General features: G+C 42.8%; 2 protein-coding genes across 2 annotated transcripts; both read left to right on the top strand.

Annotated features, from left to right (window-relative positions):
* The first annotated feature begins 87 nt into the window (after positions 1–87).
* Positions 88–7,159, top strand: LOC134449174 (zinc finger protein 316-like). Its single transcript, XM_063198990.1, has 5 exons — positions 88–178; positions 1,214–1,408; positions 3,256–3,371; positions 3,935–4,078; positions 5,169–7,159. The coding sequence occupies exons 2-5, from the start codon at positions 1,270–1,272 to the stop codon at positions 5,973–5,975; spliced, it is 1,206 nt and encodes a 401-aa protein (XP_063055060.1). The 5' UTR covers positions 88–178; positions 1,214–1,269; the 3' UTR covers positions 5,976–7,159.
* A 3,874-nt stretch (positions 7,160–11,033) lies between these two features.
* On the top strand, positions 11,034–17,715 carry wu:fe05a04 (zinc finger protein 256). The gene is made up of 4 exons (XM_063198992.1): positions 11,034–11,936; positions 12,262–12,943; positions 13,046–13,331; positions 15,372–17,715. Exons 1-4 carry the CDS (start codon positions 11,147–11,149, stop codon positions 16,755–16,757), a joined length of 3,144 nt encoding a protein of 1,047 aa, XP_063055062.1. The 5' UTR covers positions 11,034–11,146; the 3' UTR covers positions 16,758–17,715.
* The last annotated feature ends 1,129 nt before the right edge of the window (positions 17,716–18,844 follow it).

Raw genomic sequence — 18,844 nt, forward strand, 5'->3', positions numbered from 1 at the left:
TGATGTCATGAGTAAATACACGCTTTATCTATGAAAAGTAAACCATGTTGGCCAGATAGAGCGTTCAGTTTACCACCCTGGGCACAGTATGTCACGTGTCAAGGGACAACCAACCAACCAACCACTCAGACGGTTTCCTTCGTCCATGGTTTCCCTGTCCCTGCAGCACAGACGGCGAGTAAGTAACCAGAATGGCTACATTACACAAAGGCAATGAATTGTAAATCACAATGTTTTGCGTCTGTGGTACAATTATCAAATATCGTGCATTGAAAGCCTTTGTGTCGCCTTATAATAAGCTACTTACCTACTGGTGAACCACTGTGTGTCGCACAATATACTTCCTCTTAGCTAGCTATCTAGGATAGCAAACTAGCATGTACGTTAACTTTGCACTTACGTTTTTCAAAATAGCAGCTAGCTAGCTATGAAACTTGAGCTTGTGGCTAGCCTGTCAGTATGCTGGTTTTATACATTATGCCTATACGTTTCATTCACTGATGCTGTTACTTATCTTACATTTTCTGTGCACCTGTGCTTCACTTTTAAGCAGTGGCAAGGGTGTAGAGAAGTTATGCTAGTTTTCTTTGAAATAAACATTGAATGGCACACAAACAAACATTGGGCCTCAACTAAACCACTTGCTAGCTACTGTCTACGTTTGCTAGCCGCCCGCCCACCACAGTTGTAACTTTGTTTGCAAACTTGGCTACTGTACATGTAATCTATTACATCATATTAAGTTCAAATTTAGCACCCATGATTAACGATATACTGTATATTGTTACACGTACAGCTAAATATACGTACGGACATGTGATCTGACCTAGCTCTGCCAAGACAACGACTAATATTTAAAGTGAAACATTGTTGCACAAAATGAACAGAATGTTACATTGTCTTGAGCATATTCAAATCGGAGCTTATTGTAACAAATAGGTGGAGCCTTGAAGTACTGAAACGTGTTTTTGTAAAGCTTTCAATGCAAAAGCATTACAAAGTACCTGAGTGAAGGAAATACCCATATCACTGTTGTGCATCCTTTTTTCCTTTTTGAGATTCTACATTGGGCGTGTATTTTACACAAACTTTGCAATTCATTTGGTTAAATGGATGGCCACTCAAATCAAAACACACAGTTGTAGATACACTTTTCATCTTTCCAGGCTATGTTTTTAACAGCTAAATGTGTCTCCTTTGCCATGTTTCCTAGGTGCTCCTTTACTGATTTTGAGCTACATACACCTGGAGTGAAGTTGGATTAAAAATATGGATGCTGATTTACGGACACTGGAGGAGATGGTTATGAAGTCGGGAGAGGTTACAGCAACAACCACAACCACAGAAACTCCTGTTGTCAAACCTCAGACATTTGTCGTACCACAGCCGCCACCTGTCCTTCAATCATGTAAGTGGGGTTGCTGCGGCAGCTTATGTCCTGTACTGTCCTGTATTGCATGGTTAAGTAATCTGTTTTGACATGTTCACAATGCTTTTCTTAAAGATAGAGTATATAGGATTCTGGGCAGAGTAGGCATTGCCTAGCCTGGTCCCCGACTATCCTATAATAGTACCATTTCATTTCGTATTCATGGTCTGGGGGTTGTTTGATCTGACACGATTGTAGGAAGTTTGCACTCAGTTCTGGTTTGAAATGATTGGGCAGCTCTCACCCAATTGCAGAAAGTTACTCAACAACAACATAGCGCAGGCAGAGATACCAATAGGTGCGATCGACTAGTCGTCAACGCATGCATGCGCATTTAGACAGCAATGCACCCTGGATGAAAATGCTGCATGACTGTTAGATTTCCTGTCAAAATTTGAAATTTCGTTGATGTTGCGTCGACGAGGTGACATGTCACATGGTGTCAAACTATCGCGGGATGAATGCGACTGCAGTCAGATCTTGCAACCTCTGCAGTTGCTTATCCCCTTCAACGCTCGTCTGCAGCCCGCCTCCGAGGCCACGCGCCCATGAACTGGTTGGTCAACAACTCATTCACGTGTGTATATGAGCCTTGTCTCACACCTCTACACAAGTTTGCGCAGGTCCCCACTTCAGCTCCTCCTCACTGCCTGTCCCCCCACTCCTCACACGTGGTGTGTTAGTAGAGCAAACTGGTACGAGCTCATCGTCTCGTTCATATTTGTGGCCGACTTTAAATGCGCTGTATTTAATAACACCCACATCGTGACAAGTTTTCGCTCATGTGCTTCGTCAATGTTGGTCGACAGCAACAAAGTCGTATGGGGCTAATGATACTCCATCAAACCAAGATATCCCAAGATATCCCTCATTTCGGGGGATTTTTTGATAATTAGCACATTTTTAGAGAGGGTTTACTCTTGATAATAAGATAACTTCAAGCAACTCTTTTCTTGGAGAAGATTGTGTAGATGGCACAGTGGGTAGGTGCGCTGCATAATATGTGAGCGCGCCGGGTTCAAATCTGACGACTGGCGACATGTTATACTCTAAAAATGAAATCTTCACAAACAAAGGCTACATTTGCCTATTATCTCATTTGATGTCTCTTTAAGTGGCTGGCTTCATTCTCAACCAAGCAATACGCCTATGTAGACATTTACACTTTACAGGGTATTAAGAAAAAGTCCTCAAAGTCGCCGACGGTTGGTTTTTACGTTGCAATGATTCAGCAAATGCTCTCTGCCTTAAGCGTTACCTATGCTTTGTTTCATCCTAAAACAAATTCCTCTGAAAGATAAAATAAAACACTCGTCCTCCCCCTTTCGCCCCACCGACCTGTCTCTTCGCTTATTGGCTGTTTTCTGGGGAGGATTGGCCGGCCAAGTCCTACCGCTGAACATCGCTCCACAGAAAACAGGGGCCCGCCCGACTAGTAGTGGAGCCAATCCTTTGGCGGAAGTACGTAGGATGGCGGGCGAGGCTGAGCATTGCATATACGCTGCCCATTCCTGAATTTTATAATTTTATGAAGATTTACTTTATAATAACGTAATTACTAAGTTACTAGTCCAAAGTACAGCACGTTTTGCCACTAATGATTACTGGAGATTCAAAAGGTGGTGCACACAGTGTAAAAGTGTAATTTTACCTGTCGTAATAATCATTTATTGAACAAATGATGGTGGGGTGAAAAAAAGATAGCATTTATGAATGAGCAGCATAAATTGGAAGTAAACTACTACAGAAATACATGCTGCTGTATGTAAACAACAAAAAACAAAACCCACTCTCCATTTAAGGAAACATATTCTTTCTTTTGACAGACCAACATGAAAGCCTGCAGTGTTTCCAGTGTTTCATAACCTTCTGCAACTCTAAAGCGAAAGAGAGGCACATGAAAAAGAGCCACCGGGAGGAATATAAACAACAGCTTCAGCAGGTACCTCTTCCGCATTGTTCTATATTATGGGCTATGGCATAATGCATGGTGTATTGTACAGAAAGGATGTCCAGATGTTGATGGGACCTGTGTCTCCTCACCTCCATATGTCCCTTTATGTTTTTTTTCCCCACCAAGTTTTTTTCTCATTAGTTGTTTGTCGCCAAAATAAGGTCAGTCCATACACCCTCTACCCACCCCTGCGACCCCTGTCCCATTAGTAAAAGTTTGGCGAGGTCAATCAAATATTAAGAGAAAATTCATTACACAAGGTTAGACATCAGACTAACTGATAAGTAATTCAGGGGTGCGACATAAAAAAAGAGAAATTTGGTACGATTATTAACAGAGAAGGGACGTTTGACACGAAATTTGACACCTAATTTGGGTAACAACTCTGCATGTATGTTGTGAAGGCTATCCCCCCCGGCCATAATTTGACATTTAACGGAACACGAAACACATGAAGGACATTTATGAATGTTCAGTTTTTAACATTTAACTTTGATCACTAACCGTTACTTAGTTATCATACTCATCTCGCCTATGATCTCTCCTGACAGAATGACACTCTGTTCACCTGTTACGTATGTGACCGAACATTCTCATCCTCGGAGGATCTCACTCAGCACCAGTCTACGCACAACAAGGAAGACAAGCCCTTCAAATGTGCACACTGCAAAGAGAGCTTCCGCACCTTCTCTGAGGTACGTAGGTATCGTAAGGGAGCTAATAACCATTGGAGTACGTTGTATTTTTGGGTAGCGACAACTGTGTACTGTAGAGCATCAGTGTAACCGGTGTTTTAACCATGTGTAATCGGTCGTTTTTTAAAATTGTTATTATTTTGTGTTATGATAATAATAATAATAATAATAGTAATAATAATAATTGTATTTGTATAGCACTGTATCATACAAGGCATGTAACTCAAAGTGCTTAACAAATGGGAAAAAAACATCATTGTTAGAGATGGATTTAAAAGGAGAGGTATAGAGGAGAGGCAGAAATAGCAGGAAGGCAGAGGAAGAAGAGCTAGATAGAGATTGTAGAGTCATAAGGTCAACGTAGGTTAGGACCAAAATTCTTAGATGCGTAAGGTCCATAGTGACTGGGCCTAGCATAAGTCATAGATAGACACACAGAGATTGGGCGCTCAGATGCGGCCCCTGGTGGCATCAGGGGTGAGGAAAAACTCCCTTTCGCTTGAATCATAGTTTGTAGGGGGAAAAAAAAAAAAAAAAAAAGCTCAGTGAGGTCTGAGAAAATATAATGGAAATGAATGAGTAACGCCTACACAGGTGATGCACACTTCACACGTTTTACTCCTTCTCTGCAAGGTTACAGAGACAGTACGGATCAGCATGGGGTGAAAGCTGTCCTTCCCACTCCTTGTGTGCGTTCCAATATGCGACCTTGCGTCCTTCACGTGTGACATCACTGACAACAGCATTATATTTCAGTATCTCACAAAAGCTCAATTGTTAAGTCATTTTGTCATTTGCAAACTGGATGGTGAATGAAGAATAGTCCCCCAAAAATTGTTTTGGCTAAGCAGACAGCGGGGAAACATTATTGTTTTCTCCACGGAGGAGGGGCCAGAAGGTGGGGCGAGGCTGAAAGCACAAGTGGGGGACGGGAGTGTCCTTGACCTGTAGAGGTCAAAAGTCTAGTACATGCAGTTGTAAATGAATGGTGTGAGTAATATGCACTAAATATAGGGCTGTATCACTGAAATGATTGAAATAACCAAAAAAAGAATGCTATTGACAACTTATTTGATCATTCCATCCACAGCTGACCAGTCACAAGCGGCAAGTGTGCCCAGAGCGCCAGTTCCAGTGCAAATACTGCTCGCTGATGTTCCGCAGCCCGGCCATGCTGCGCAACCACCGCATAGCCCTGCACCCGCAGGAGGACCCCGCCGCAGCTGACGCCACCAAGTTCCACCGCTGCCCCAAGTGCAACAGCGGCTTCAGCACCGAGGCTGAGCTCTTACAGCACCAGGAGAACCACGCCGGTAGCCAGAACTGCAACGGGGGCCCACCGGCCAAGAAGGCTGCCCGCGGCAGGCCACCCAAAGCAGACGCCACTGGCGCAGCCGTCGAAGGGGACAAACCGGTGAAGCGGAAGAAGAAGGCGGAGGCCACCGGGGAGGAGGAGGGCAAAGAGGAGGCTCAGGTGCCTAGCCCACAGAAACAGACAAAGCCCAGGAAGAAGAAGGCAGAGGCCGTGCTGGAGGAAGAGAAGGGAGCAGAGCAGGCAGAAACTAAAGAAGCTGCGGCCACAACAACGAAGGCAGCAGGCGCTCCCAAAAGGGGACGGCCGCCCAAGGCCGCCGCCACTAGTGCCAAGGCAGCTGAGGAGAAAAAGTCTCCTCCAAAAAAGCCTCACCCGTGCGGGGACTGTGAGGAGAGCTTTGTTAAGCCGGAGCAGCTGCAGGCCCATGTGAACCGCGTCCACAAGGCAGGCCGCTTCTCCTGTCCCACCTGTGGCAAGAGCTTTGGGCGCGAGAGCAACCTCAAAGCTCACCAGCAGAGCCACACCAAAGATGGAGAGGGGGAGGAGAAGAAGAAGAAGGCTACCGGAAGGGGCAAAAGATAATTTCTGGGTCATGTTGGTCAAGTTAGCAACTTGCTTGATTGTAATGCAATTTCCCGTTGACAACCAACTTAGTTGCTAACTTAGAAAACGGGTCGTGGGGGTTGTTGGTGCTTTGGGTGACGATAAAGGAGACGTCCTCCCACCCCTCTCTTTCTTTATCCAAGGCCTGTTATTTTTACTCTCCATGTAAGTAAATATCACAAAGTTATGTTTTTTTATGAATTGAATGCTTTTCAACCTATGGTTGTATTTCAAAAAACAAAACAAAGTTTGCTTCAGGACTGGTAGACCACAGACCCGTGGTTGATGCCCATGGCTTGTGCCATGCAGACTTTTGAATATGCCTGTGGAATGGACTGCTGTGGAATTGGGGATACAGACCCGCATGGCGAAATATCACTGGGTCAAATGTGTGTGCCGCGTTGTCACGTTACAACAAAGTCTGTTTCCTGTTCTAGTTCCATCATTGTTATCACACATACAAGATGTGATAGAATTTGTCATTTTAATTATGGTTTTTAATGATTGCCATTTTAGTAAGATGTGTTTTTTATAATTATGTGTAGTGGCGACTAGGGAATGTTGCCTTTTTGGTTTGTTTGTTTATTTTGCCTTTTGTATTACAATGTCATCTTGGCATGGTAAAAAAAATGGAGATCTGTCCAGATGACTGCCTATTTTTGGAGCCTTTCTTAAAAAGAGTCAAAAACAAAACAAAAAATATGTATATGGCATTCACAGAGTGATGGTTTGAAGTGATTTTAATTTGGTGTTTTGTGTTAATTAACAAACTAAACTATTTAATTTGTATTAACTGAAGATGCATCTACATAATGGAATGTTAACTTAACAATAAGCATCATGTTTGGAAAATATATTTTTTTAAATCTAATGAGTGATGCCTATTCAAATTTTGGTTTGGCCTCAGAAGGAACATAATTGTTGAGGTTTGTTTTAGTTTCGTATTGTTACTCCCTGTTGTCCTAATATTGAAAAATAGTCTTGGATTGTATTTAAGCTGAGGGCCATGCGTGCCAAATGCCTCCAATATATTGATGTTTGGCATCTAAAATGTTAGATTGGTTCTCCTGATGACACTGTATGTGTACTTAGTTTTTTCACAGTATGAACATGGTAATTAATGTCTTATTAAAAATGAAACTGCCCAAGGGGCTGCTACTGCATACTTCAGTTTGTTTGTGTGTGATGGAAAGTGATATACCAGAAAACAGGTTTCACAATTTTACAAGGATATAATTTGTCGAGCATAATGTTTTTAGTTATTACAGGGTAAATGCAAAACAAGTGGAAATCTTAATATATGCTTCCAGTTTGCTATTTGGATTAGCACTTGTATCAAAGATTCTCTAATTCTATGCATTTATATAGTCTCTGCTTGTATTGAATTAAATAGTGCAGGTGTGTACATGTGAGTAGACCAATTGATGTGGACCCGTGACTTTTGCACATTTGGGGACTGAAGGTGATATGGACATGGGCCCCTCTTTCATTGTTTTTGCTGGTGGTTACCATGGTGTGCACCCCTCAAGAGATGGCAGATAGTACAACAGAACTAAGAAAATCTTTGATAGTAGGCCTTAGACCATAGTTTGACAAGGCTCTACGACTCTTCCTATATTCTGTCATAGTACTGCTCACACACCAAAAATGCTCAGCCTGTTGATGCATTTTTCAGGATAGACTTTTATTAGTTGTGTACTGGACTGTATTAGCCCAAAGCATGAAAATCTGATTTCAGGTCTACACGTCATTGGGTCCCATTGGGTACCACATTTTTATAACCATTCACAGAAACACCTATTACCTCTGGTAGAACAGACATCAAAGGTAGCCTAGGCCTACAGGTAAGGGGGTGCATATCCGTCTGGGTTTTGGGGCAGAAAAAGGAATTGTGTGAATTCAGTAAAAACAAATGAGACGTGTAAAAATACATGTGTGCAATAATTTTGGGAACCTCTGCTCATACAACCCCTGGCAAAAAGTATGGAATCACCTGTCATGGAGGATGTTCATTGAGTTGTTTCAATTTATAAAAAATAGAAGGATGAATGATACGACACAAACCTCAAGTCATTTTCAAAGGGGAACTGTCTGGCTTTAAGAAACACCAAAAGAAATCAAGAAAAACAATTAAGTTAGTAAGTAATTGTTACTTTTTTAGAGCATGCATAGAGAAAAAAATATGGAATCACTCAACTCGGAGGAAAAAAATATGGAATCATGAAAAATAAACAGACAAAAGAATGCTTCAAGACTTTTTTGCACCACCTCTGGGCTTCTTAACAACCCACAGCCTCTGAGGAATGGCATTAATGGATGAAAAACGGTACCCTTCAATTTTACCCACTCTTTCTCTGATTGCAGTTACCACATTGGCTTTACAGGTTGGAGCATTGTCATGGACCATTTTCTTAAATGTCTACCTCAGATTTTCATTTGGTTGAGGTCCAGACTGTTTGTAAGCTGACGATATGTTTTTCTTCAATGGATGACATCACTGATTTTACAATATGACAAGTAAAGATCCAATAACATCCCAAGAAAAGATTTCATCATCTCCAAGCATCTCTTCAATTGATTGGATAAGAAAAGTGTCCAAAACAACAATGTTAACTTGTGCATTTATTGAAAATGTAATGCAGTCATGTTCCCCCCAGTGCCTTCACCTGACATGCAGCCCCATAGGCTATTGTCAATGACAGTGGACATTTGTACGTTTTCATTAGTCAGTCATCCTCATTTTAATTTTTCATCAACCCTGTGTAATAAGTGCACCAGACAACACTTCCAGCATCAAATTGTTCAAAGAGGATTCACAATTAATCAATTAATTAGACTTCCATCCAGTCAAACTGTCTGAATGCTTTTTTTTGGGCCATTGCATTGTTGTTTTTCCAATTTGGGTGCATGTGTAAGTTCAGATATCCGTGAATGTCTCTGTATGTAAAGCCCATTTGCTTTAGGTGATTGGAGATGGTTGCCAATGCCTTTTCAATAAATACTCAGGTTTATATTGAAATTTTGACAATTTTCTGATCCAATCAGTTGAAAGGATGCTTCGGAATGATGAAATCATTTCTCGAAATGGTAATGTACCTGTCCATTGGCAAAACCTGTGAATATATTCTTTAAAGATAAAAACATAAGGTCAAGTGTCATGGCCTACAAAAAGCCTTGAACTCAAATCTAAGACGATATCTGTGGTGGAAGTTTGAAAAAAATGGTCAATGGCAAGGCTCCAATCTGTTAAGATGATCTGGCACTGTAATCAGAGATAAAATGGAGCAAAAATGATGAAGGGAATGTTTTTTTCCTCGTAAATGCCATGCCTCAGAGACTGTAAGTTGTTCTAAAGTCCAAAAGTGGTTCAAAAAAGCTTTTGGAGTGCTTTTTTGTTTGTTTGTTTTTCATGATTCCATATTTTTTTCCTCAGAGTTGAGCGATTCCATATTTTTTTCTCTGCATGATCTAAAAAAAGAATCTTTACTTACTAACACAAATGTTTTTTTGTGATTTCTTTTGGTGTTTCTTAAAGCCAGACAGTTGCACTTTGAAATGACTTGAGGTTTGTGTCGCATCTTTCATCCTTCCATTTTTTATAAAATAAAACGACTCAATGAACATCCTCCACGACAGGTGATTCCTTTTTGCCAGGGGTTGTATCAACAGACATAACCCACTTGACTACAGCAATGATCAGTAATTAAGTAAACAGAGCGACTTTTAATTTGAAAGGAAGTACACCGGTGGTGGCCATGTTGAATTATTCTGCACTGATGTGAGTTGCCGCTTCGTCAGTGGGTAAGTTGGCTAAAACAATGATTTAAGGTGCTTTGGGGGGGAAAAGGGAATAAATATATCGTAATCGGATGTCTGGGGCATGTTATAGCATTCCTTATGTGCCCGCCCAGACAGCCTCCCGCTTTCTGGAATGATACTACACTAATGGTCGTGCACTACAACAGGAAGGCTAATCTAAACGTAAACATTACCATTTCTAGGCACTACAGGCACATTTGAGACGAATATAAGCAATTAGTTCAGCACTACTTGAAAGTACAGAACTGCAGGTGTGAATGCAACGTGGCAATGTCGCGACTGATGCTTTTATTTTATGCATTGCTGCTACCTATTAGCCTGTTGTGATGTGGTGGGACTGAATCAATGGGGTCAGATGTGTCATATAAGCTTATCTGAAAGATAACTATCTGTTTAATTTTTCCCTATATATTTTCTTTCGGGTATTTATAAAAGTATTGCATATCAAAGGATATCAGTCAAGTTAAAACACTTGACTCAGTCAAGTCACAATGGCTATGATGGATGGGTTACTTACTGTTGTCTTTGAAATATGAACGCGGAAATGCTCTCCTTACATCGCAATCAAGCAGCCACACAGCGCGCATATTCTGTAGCTTGGAAAATTGAGCATAATGCAGTGTTTTCACCTATTTTTCAGAGGCAGACCTAGATAAAAAAAGGAAAACAAGAACGCAATGGTTTCAATATGCACCCTCCCAGCCTTATCATTGGGCTAGTGTGTAAATAACATGATTGAGCCTATGAGTAAAAATAAATGTCACGTGTTTTTTTTTTTCGAAGAGAGACTGCTTACTCTCTGGGTCTCAGTGATCATTCAAAATAACAGACTTTTTACTTTTTTATTACTAAATAGTGCATGCATTCTGCATTGATTAAATTCTAAGTTAAAGGGACACTGTGCAGGAAATGGTCAAAAAAGGTACAGCAACTATGCTGTTCATTGAAACTGGCCTGCCAATTGCCAAATTTCATCTTTACATGAAAGTTTACTAAGTAATAAACAAAGATTTTCTAGTATGGTCCAAGTACAGTCATTTTTGCAGGTAAAATTGGCTATTTTTGGAAATTCAAAATGGCGGACCATGGAGAAGATCCCCCTTTTCATGTATGAAAAGTGCAATTTTTCCAGTCATAATGAATACTTAAAATTTGATGCTGGTGGTAAGTATTCATGAAAAAGGTAACATTAGTGAATGGGCAGCATGAAGTCTGGAAATAAACAACTAAAAATCTCACACAGTGTCCCTTTAATATAAAACTCTGAGCACGCTGACATAGAGATATACATTTCATCTTAAGATTATTTTGTTGCCTGATTGCACAGCCTAATGACAGATGTGTTGTCTTTTTTTACAGTCATGGCCTCCGAATTTACCATAGATATACAACTCACTGAGCTGGGTTTCCACCACATTCCTGAATTCGACGAGGAGTTACCCTTGAAGGACACGCCATCCCAGCTCAGTCCCCCATGCAGCCCGCCAGACAGCCCAGCTCCGTCCAAACCTCCCCCTGTCACAAACGTACCTGTGGACCCCCGCGTCCTTCAACTGGTCCAACAGAACGCGTGTAGTAGTGGGCCAAGAGCTTTGCCTGCTGCTGGAACAACAGCGAGCACATCCTCTCCTCTGCCTGCTCATAGCTTGGACATCAACCAGAATCAGGATTCTGAAGACCTAGCTGCGGTCAACAATGACCATTTTTCTAATGAGACTGCTCCATCGAAGTCTAACATCACGTCCACGCCTGCGGCTACGGAAAAGGAGGATGATGGCAAAACGGCACCCAATGAAATTACAGTACGTGTCAATTTCAGTGACATTGTGGAGAAACGGAGTAAATCAGGAAAAAAGACAACCAACACAGAGAAGGTAGCGACTCCGCCAGACGAGCACAATGGCTCAAATAACAAGGAACGCAATGCAGGAAAGGCAGCCACTCCAGAGAGGCATGATGATGCTCAGAATGACGGGAGAACTTCTGCAAACACTCCAAAGAATGGTCAGAAAGACGGCGCTTACAATGACAGTGACGACAGTGATGTGTCTGAGCAGGAGGAGGAAGAAGAGGAGGAGGAAGAGGAAGACACTGAGGATGATGCTCAGTATCTCGCTCCAGGTACAGAATGCTGTATACAATCACTTAGGTTGTAGTATACATAATAAACATAAATATGATGGGAATGTTTTATTTGCCTAGCTTTAAGTGTTACTGTATCGACACTTGCAGTTCATTTTTGAGTAAGTATTGAATTCGGCCTGTAGCTTCATACCAGATTTTCATTTTGGTCTGCTGTGAATTCGAGTTTGACACCCCTGGCTCTTCATCATCAGGCATGTTGGAGTTGTGTTGTGCTGACATCTACTCTTTTCATTCATGTGTATGGTGGCAATAAAAGGCATTCTATACAAAGAACGTTAATGATTGCATTTGGTTTCTACAGATGGATTAGGAGAACGGCCGTGCAGCGTGTGCCAGCAGAAGTTCAACAACGCCTTCCTCTTGCGCGAGCACATGCACGTGCACACGGGCGTGCGGCCCTATCGCTGTGCCGAGTGCGACAAGCAGTTCTGCCACCTGGCCAACTACCGTGCGCACCTGCGCTCGCACGCTCAGTCCACGCCCGTGCGCTGCTGCGTGTGTCAGTTGGCCTTCGAGAGCGAGGAGCGGCTGCAGCTGCACCTGCAGCACACGCACTTCGAGGACGAGTTCTACCAGTGCGACTTCTGCAAGCGCATCTTCACGAGCCTGAAGGACTGCGAGATCCACGTGCACAACCACCGGGCCGAGGCGCAGCTGCCGCAGTGTCCCAAGTGCGGCCGGCGCTTCAAGCAGGACAAGGCGCTGCGCCGCCACCTGCACAAGCGCCTCTGCCAGCGCAGCTACGTCTGCAGCGACTGCGGCCAGAGCTTCCGCAAGAAGAACGCGCTGCTGCGCCACAGCTTCACCCACCTGGGCATGCTGCCGTACACCTGCACCACCTGCGACACGCACTTCCGGCTGGCGCGCTTCTACCGGCGGCACGAGTGCAAGCCCGAGGCCATCCGCTGCGTGGCCTGCCTGTCCACCTTCACCAGCCGCCGGGACTTTGAGGAGCACAAGAAGGCCACCGGCTGCTGGGGCTCGCTGCAGCAGCGCCAGACACAGACACAGACACAGACAAAGACAAAGCGGAAAGCACAGAAACAAGCACTGAGCCAGACACAGACACAGACACAAACACAGAGCCAGAGCCAGAGCCAGACCCCCTGTGAGGAGATCCGCTGCATGGAGTGCGGCCAGACGTTTGGCACAGCCGAGGAGCTGAAGAAGCACGCCGGCTCCCACCAGAGGGTGCTCAAGTGCGCAGAGTGTGGCATGGGGTTCCGCTCGGCCATCATGCTCATGTCCCATATGGGGGGCCACGTGGCGCAGAGGCCCGTCCTGTGTCAGGAGTGCGGCCTGGGCTTCCCCCACCAGCAGCTCTACACTTTCCACCTGAAGACCTGCGGTCAAGATCCGCCGCCTGCAAAGGTAAACTAAGATTTCTCTTCAGCTCGTAGCCGTTGCTCCAGTAGAACACTTCTTAGTATTTATTTGAAATAACTTGTCTACCATAGTACTACACCGCTACGACATAACTTTGACATTGCCGTTACGTCACTTAGGTGTTTGGATGTTTAGACTGGCATCATGTAAAAGCACATGTATCTCATTTCAGTGCATTCTGCATTGAGGTGTGACGCCTTTGCAAGTTAAGTCGTGGTTAGTGTTGCACCGATGCCAGTATCGGTGGATCGGTAGATCGGCACTAAAATGATGCTATCGGTATCGGCGAGTACCAACAAATAGGGCACCGATACCATTTACAGATGCTTGTATGACAATTGCACAGCCTTGAAATAATTTATTTCATAGAGGTATTTAAAAAGTATTATAAGTTTTGCTGGATTCACTTTGTATTAGTCTTTTTCCTGTTTCACAAAGGTAGGCAGCAGCCTGACAAAGCCATGCAATGATTTTACATCCAAGTAGTATGCACTGCAGCCCTTCATATTTATATATGGGTGGTTGACGTTTAAGGGCGTAACGCAAAAAAAAAAAAAAGTTTTTCAAATTCCTGAAAAAAATGATGGATAAAAATTGGAAAAAAATAAAGCACTTAGTGGTCTGTGGAATTTCACCTTATTTTTGCCTTATTTTTGCCAAAAAATGTGTCCTGCATCAACACATAGCATAGGCATGTCACACCGCAGGAAAATGGAGTCACACCACAGGGAATTCACTGCATTATGGCCATTTTAATCCTTTTGTATACATGACTGACATCTGAGCTCACGCTAACTTGATAATGATATTGTGTTTAATCTTAATATGTGTTTTCATTAATAAAAAAACTTTTTTTCCTCCTATAAGAGCAGTCACACCACAGGACACCATAAAATGAACCTAAGCATTGCGTGACAGAAAGATTGCAATATGAAGACATATTAAGAGGTTAAGAGTCACCTTAAACTTCCACAGCACTCTCCAATAACTGAGGTACTGACTGGTTAGGTGCCAGTCTTTAAGACCCTTGTAGTTGGCCTTGCAGTTGCCCATTCACAAACATTGACATACATGTCACCCCACAGGACGCAATTTGTATTACGAAATTGAACTTGTAGTTAATATTACTGTCTTGAGTTTTTTCCAGAATTCACATATCTTAATCTAAAGCTAAGATTTATGCAATCATGCCAAATGCTTCATACATTATTCAAAATGGTGTTGGTTAATTTATATATATATTATTATATATTGTTTCATTAATGTTACAGTCACACCGCAGGAAATTTGACATATAAACCTTTACATAAATCTTAACAAAAATGTTTCTTCTCATCTAAGACTAATATGAAACATAATGTACCACGTCTTCTTTCATTGACATTTGTTTTTTAAAGGAAAATAACAGTTTTGTAGGTTTTTATCCAATGTTACGAAAAAACAAGGCGTCACGTCTCCCACCCATATATATAGTTCAAATAAGGTGGTATCGGTATGGTATCGGTATCGGCTGATACTGCACAGCCAGGTATCGGATATCGGTATCGGGGCCAACAAATGGTCGGTGCAAATGGTCGGCACAAATGGTCGGTGCAACACTAGTCGTGGTCCTCAATGCCGCGGGAAAGCACTTTGTCATGTGACGAGGATTTCTGGTGCCACGGCTCTGCTGTGCCCTTACCCCTAACCTGGCAGTAACTTTTCTGGTGCTTTACTTTAGCCAAGAACAGTGAAACAAGCAAGGGCAATGGCAAATTTGTTGCGAAATTGTGCTCAGACCAAAGCCATCCCTAAACCTAACCCGTCACAGGGCACTGTGGAGCTCGAGTCAAAATGCAAAAGCGTAGTACACAAATGCAATAGGCGGTTCAAGTTGGCGTGTTACCTTGCGATATCTTAAATATGATGTCATGTTGTGATGATGGTACATCATCAGCATTGTTTTTTTTTCTGAATTTTTACATTTTCTATTTCTTTTTATTCACCAACCTTTTTTTATTTTCTTCACTGTTTTTCTTATTGCAGGCAAAGCCAGAAAAGAAACTGAAGAAAAGGAAGATACTGCCAGATTCCACTCCACCGGCAGAAAAACCCAAGGAAGCGACCACTGCGAAGGTGGCACCGACTCCGACAACATCAAGCCAAGTTAAGCTAGCAGTTCCAGAAATGCCTGCTTTTGAAGGTGGCTGGAGGCTACGTTTGAACGCCGCACCTCCACCCAACACGCCTGTGGTGGTGTTGATCCCAGTCTCTGCTGGTGTTCCAGCGGGCCTCACCATCAGCGCCCCAGAGCCCCAAAACCTCTCCCTGAAAACCCCAAACAGTGTAGATGCTCCTGTCCAGCCACCACAACCAATAGATGGGAATGCAAACACGGTTGTAAACCTTGAGCAAAATGCTACTGTACTGCACAGTGTTGAAGCAGCTCCACAAACTTTGCCGTGTGAGCCGCAACGGTTAGGCACACTACCTCAACTTTGCCTTGATCCACTTGTGATCAAGAAAGAGCAAGGAGAACATACTGGCATATCACAGACGTTCATGTCATCTTTTGACAACACATTTGGTGCTTCAAGTTCGGTACGAGTAAAGAAAGAAGAGGGTGCCGAAGAAATGGGTGCAAGTGGGTTTTGCGATGAGAACGTGAACGGGCTTCCCCTGAAAACAGAGATGGAGATGAAAAGAGACTTAACGCCATTTTTGAAGACTGAAGTAGATGTGAAAGACGTGATTCTTTCGAATGTAACAAAGGGGGTGAACGATTTTGACAGCAGCACTTTCAGTGCGGAACAGATTGCTTGTCAAGCCTCTGAACAGCCAGAGGTGTCAAATCTGCTGATTTCAGATGTCAGAGGTGGCGTCTGTGACACGTCTGAGTGGTTGATCACAGAAGGTCGATGTGAAGGCAGTGTTTCAGAAAGCTTCGGTAGTGTGCCAGCAACACCCTCTCAGGTGTCTTATCACCATGACATTCCAATGGACCTGAGAAGATCTAATCAGGAACAGACAGTGAATCTTACCACGGCAGAAACGGTTCGTCCAGGTAAACAACATGTATCGGAGACGCATGAAGTTGGACACTGCTCTTCGGTCACTGCGGTGGAAGTGGACCTGGGAGGAGGAGACCGCCGTGGAAAGGCGGAGGCAGAAGGGGAGTCTCACGAGTGCGTGACCTGTGGCCGCTTCATCCTGGAAGGAGATCTGATGCAGCACTACATGGAGCACGCTGTGAAAGATAACCACAACCTGGATGATGATAATAACAAACTTCCGTCCCGCTCTCGAGCTTCCTCACCCTCCACCTCATGGTGCGCCTCCCAAGACTCTGCACCTTCTCCAGGGTTCTGCACCCCCACCTCCACTCCTCCTGTTAGCCCGCCCAGCAAGAGGCTACGATCCCGTGCTAAATGATCAGGCCTCCCGGGGTGGGGTAGGCACAACAGACAAATGTATTTAGAATGACCCCGAAACATGTTGCTGGTTCAACATGTCAGAAGGGCTGGATTCATTCTTCTCAGATGAAAGTGTTCTTCTCTGTAGCATTCCTTCAGGCTTGCCAACAGCCTTGGTCTGGACCTGGGACAAAATTATCTGAAAGCCCCGCCCTTCCTCATCAATGCATACAATGGGCTCGTTTTTTATGGAGCAGTGCTGCTCTTGCTATGCTCCAGAGTGCATTGAAATGGCAAAGTGCGCAAGACCGCTGCATAGTAAAATCAGCACTGCTCCATCAAAAACGAGCCCAATGCAATGGGGTCCCAATTCTGGGCCCCTTCTCTGTCCCTTGACCTGGGACAACTGACGCATTTGTCTGTCAATCAGTGTGAATTCCAATACATAGGAATTCCTAAAGGAAAATTCAGGCAGTGAATAGTCAACGATATGTGGTGTTTAAAAGACATAATAAGCTATTATAAAGATGACAGTAAAAAGAGGAAGAGAATAAATAGGCCTACCTTAGTTTTGACTTTTGTCTCAGGATAAGTGAGATTGATTCATGTTCTGCTATATATAAGATTACTTTCTTAGTCTGTTTAAACTACGTCTTTTCATGTTTGCGCCCTCCTTTGGCTGTAGGAACAATTTAAGGAATGTTTTGTGTATGTTTATGATGTGCAATGTTAATGTGGAGTTGGAGGCTTATAAATAAAAAAGATAGGATTGTATATGGTTTCTTACTATTGAAAGGAATTTAGGACGTTTGGGGGAAACTGTTATACCTGCAATAAGTGGTATCTTTTCATTTTCTGTAAATAACTAAACAAACTGTAAATAAAATCAATACGTAGGTTGTCGGGGGAACATAATTATACCTGCAATATTTGGTATCTTTTCATTTTTTGTAAATAAATAAACTGTAAATAAAATTAATATGTAGGTTGTTGGGGAACATTATTACACCTGAAATAAGTGGTATCTTTTCATTTTCTGTAAATAAACGGTCATACTCTATGCTTTATTTGTGTACAAAATAAACCCACACAAACAGCATAAAAGGTGCACCGTGTAATATTTGTATTAGTTAATTTTCAGAATCCATGCTGCCCATTCACAAATGTTACCTTTTTAACACTTACTACCACCAACACATTTCAAGAATTCAATATGACAGGGAAAATTGCATTTTTCATACATGAAAAGGGGGATCTTCTCCATGGTTCACCATTTTGAATTTCCAGAAATAGAAATTTTTAGGTGCAAAACTTGCTGTTCTTTGGTCATACTAGTTAATACTAGTTTATCACTCAGTAAATATTCCTGAAATTATCAAGTTTGGCAATAGGCAGCACACTTTTTATGAGAGGGATAGTTGCAATACTTATTCTGACTACAATATTACACAGTACACCTTTAAATTCCAAGAAAATTCCAATTCCATTTATGTATACCAGGAACAAGGAAAGAACCAACAACAATCTATTCAGCCGAGAAACTAATCCTGAAAAAAGCGAGCCAACCTGCTGTTGCAAGGCAGCATACTGCTGTTGCACAACTACTACATTATTTGTAGCCAACTGAATTATTTTAAATGTTAAACTTTTGCATGAATAAAACCATGTTCAAATTTCAGGTGCAGTCGCAGTGAGAGCAAATAAGAGCGTGTAGGTGGGCTGTGGTGGTGCGCTCAAAGTCACATGACATCAAGGCCCGGAAATAAACTGGTGAATGTGATAAAAATGGCTCCTGTAGCAACCCAATGTAAGTAGGCTGCCGGATGTGAGTGCCCGGATATCCGCCCGAGTATTTACGTCTATTTTACCTCAGCTACTCGATGTTGGTCGTGTATTTACGACAGTTTAACCTCAGCTACTTGATTTCAGTCCGATTTGAGTCTGACTGAAGATGGAAGGGACATAGGTGCCGTGCGTAAAGAGCCCACAGCACATCGCCGTTTCGGCGACACTAGAGAGTTCCTTGATCTCCCAATCAAAAGAATGGGCCCGGTGACAATAACATCAAAATAATAATTAAAAAAAAAAAATGAAATTATAACTTCA

Source organism: Engraulis encrasicolus, chromosome 5 (genome assembly GCF_034702125.1).
Source record: "Engraulis encrasicolus isolate BLACKSEA-1 chromosome 5, IST_EnEncr_1.0, whole genome shotgun sequence".
NCBI classification, from domain to species: Eukaryota; Metazoa; Chordata; class Actinopteri; order Clupeiformes; family Engraulidae; genus Engraulis; species Engraulis encrasicolus.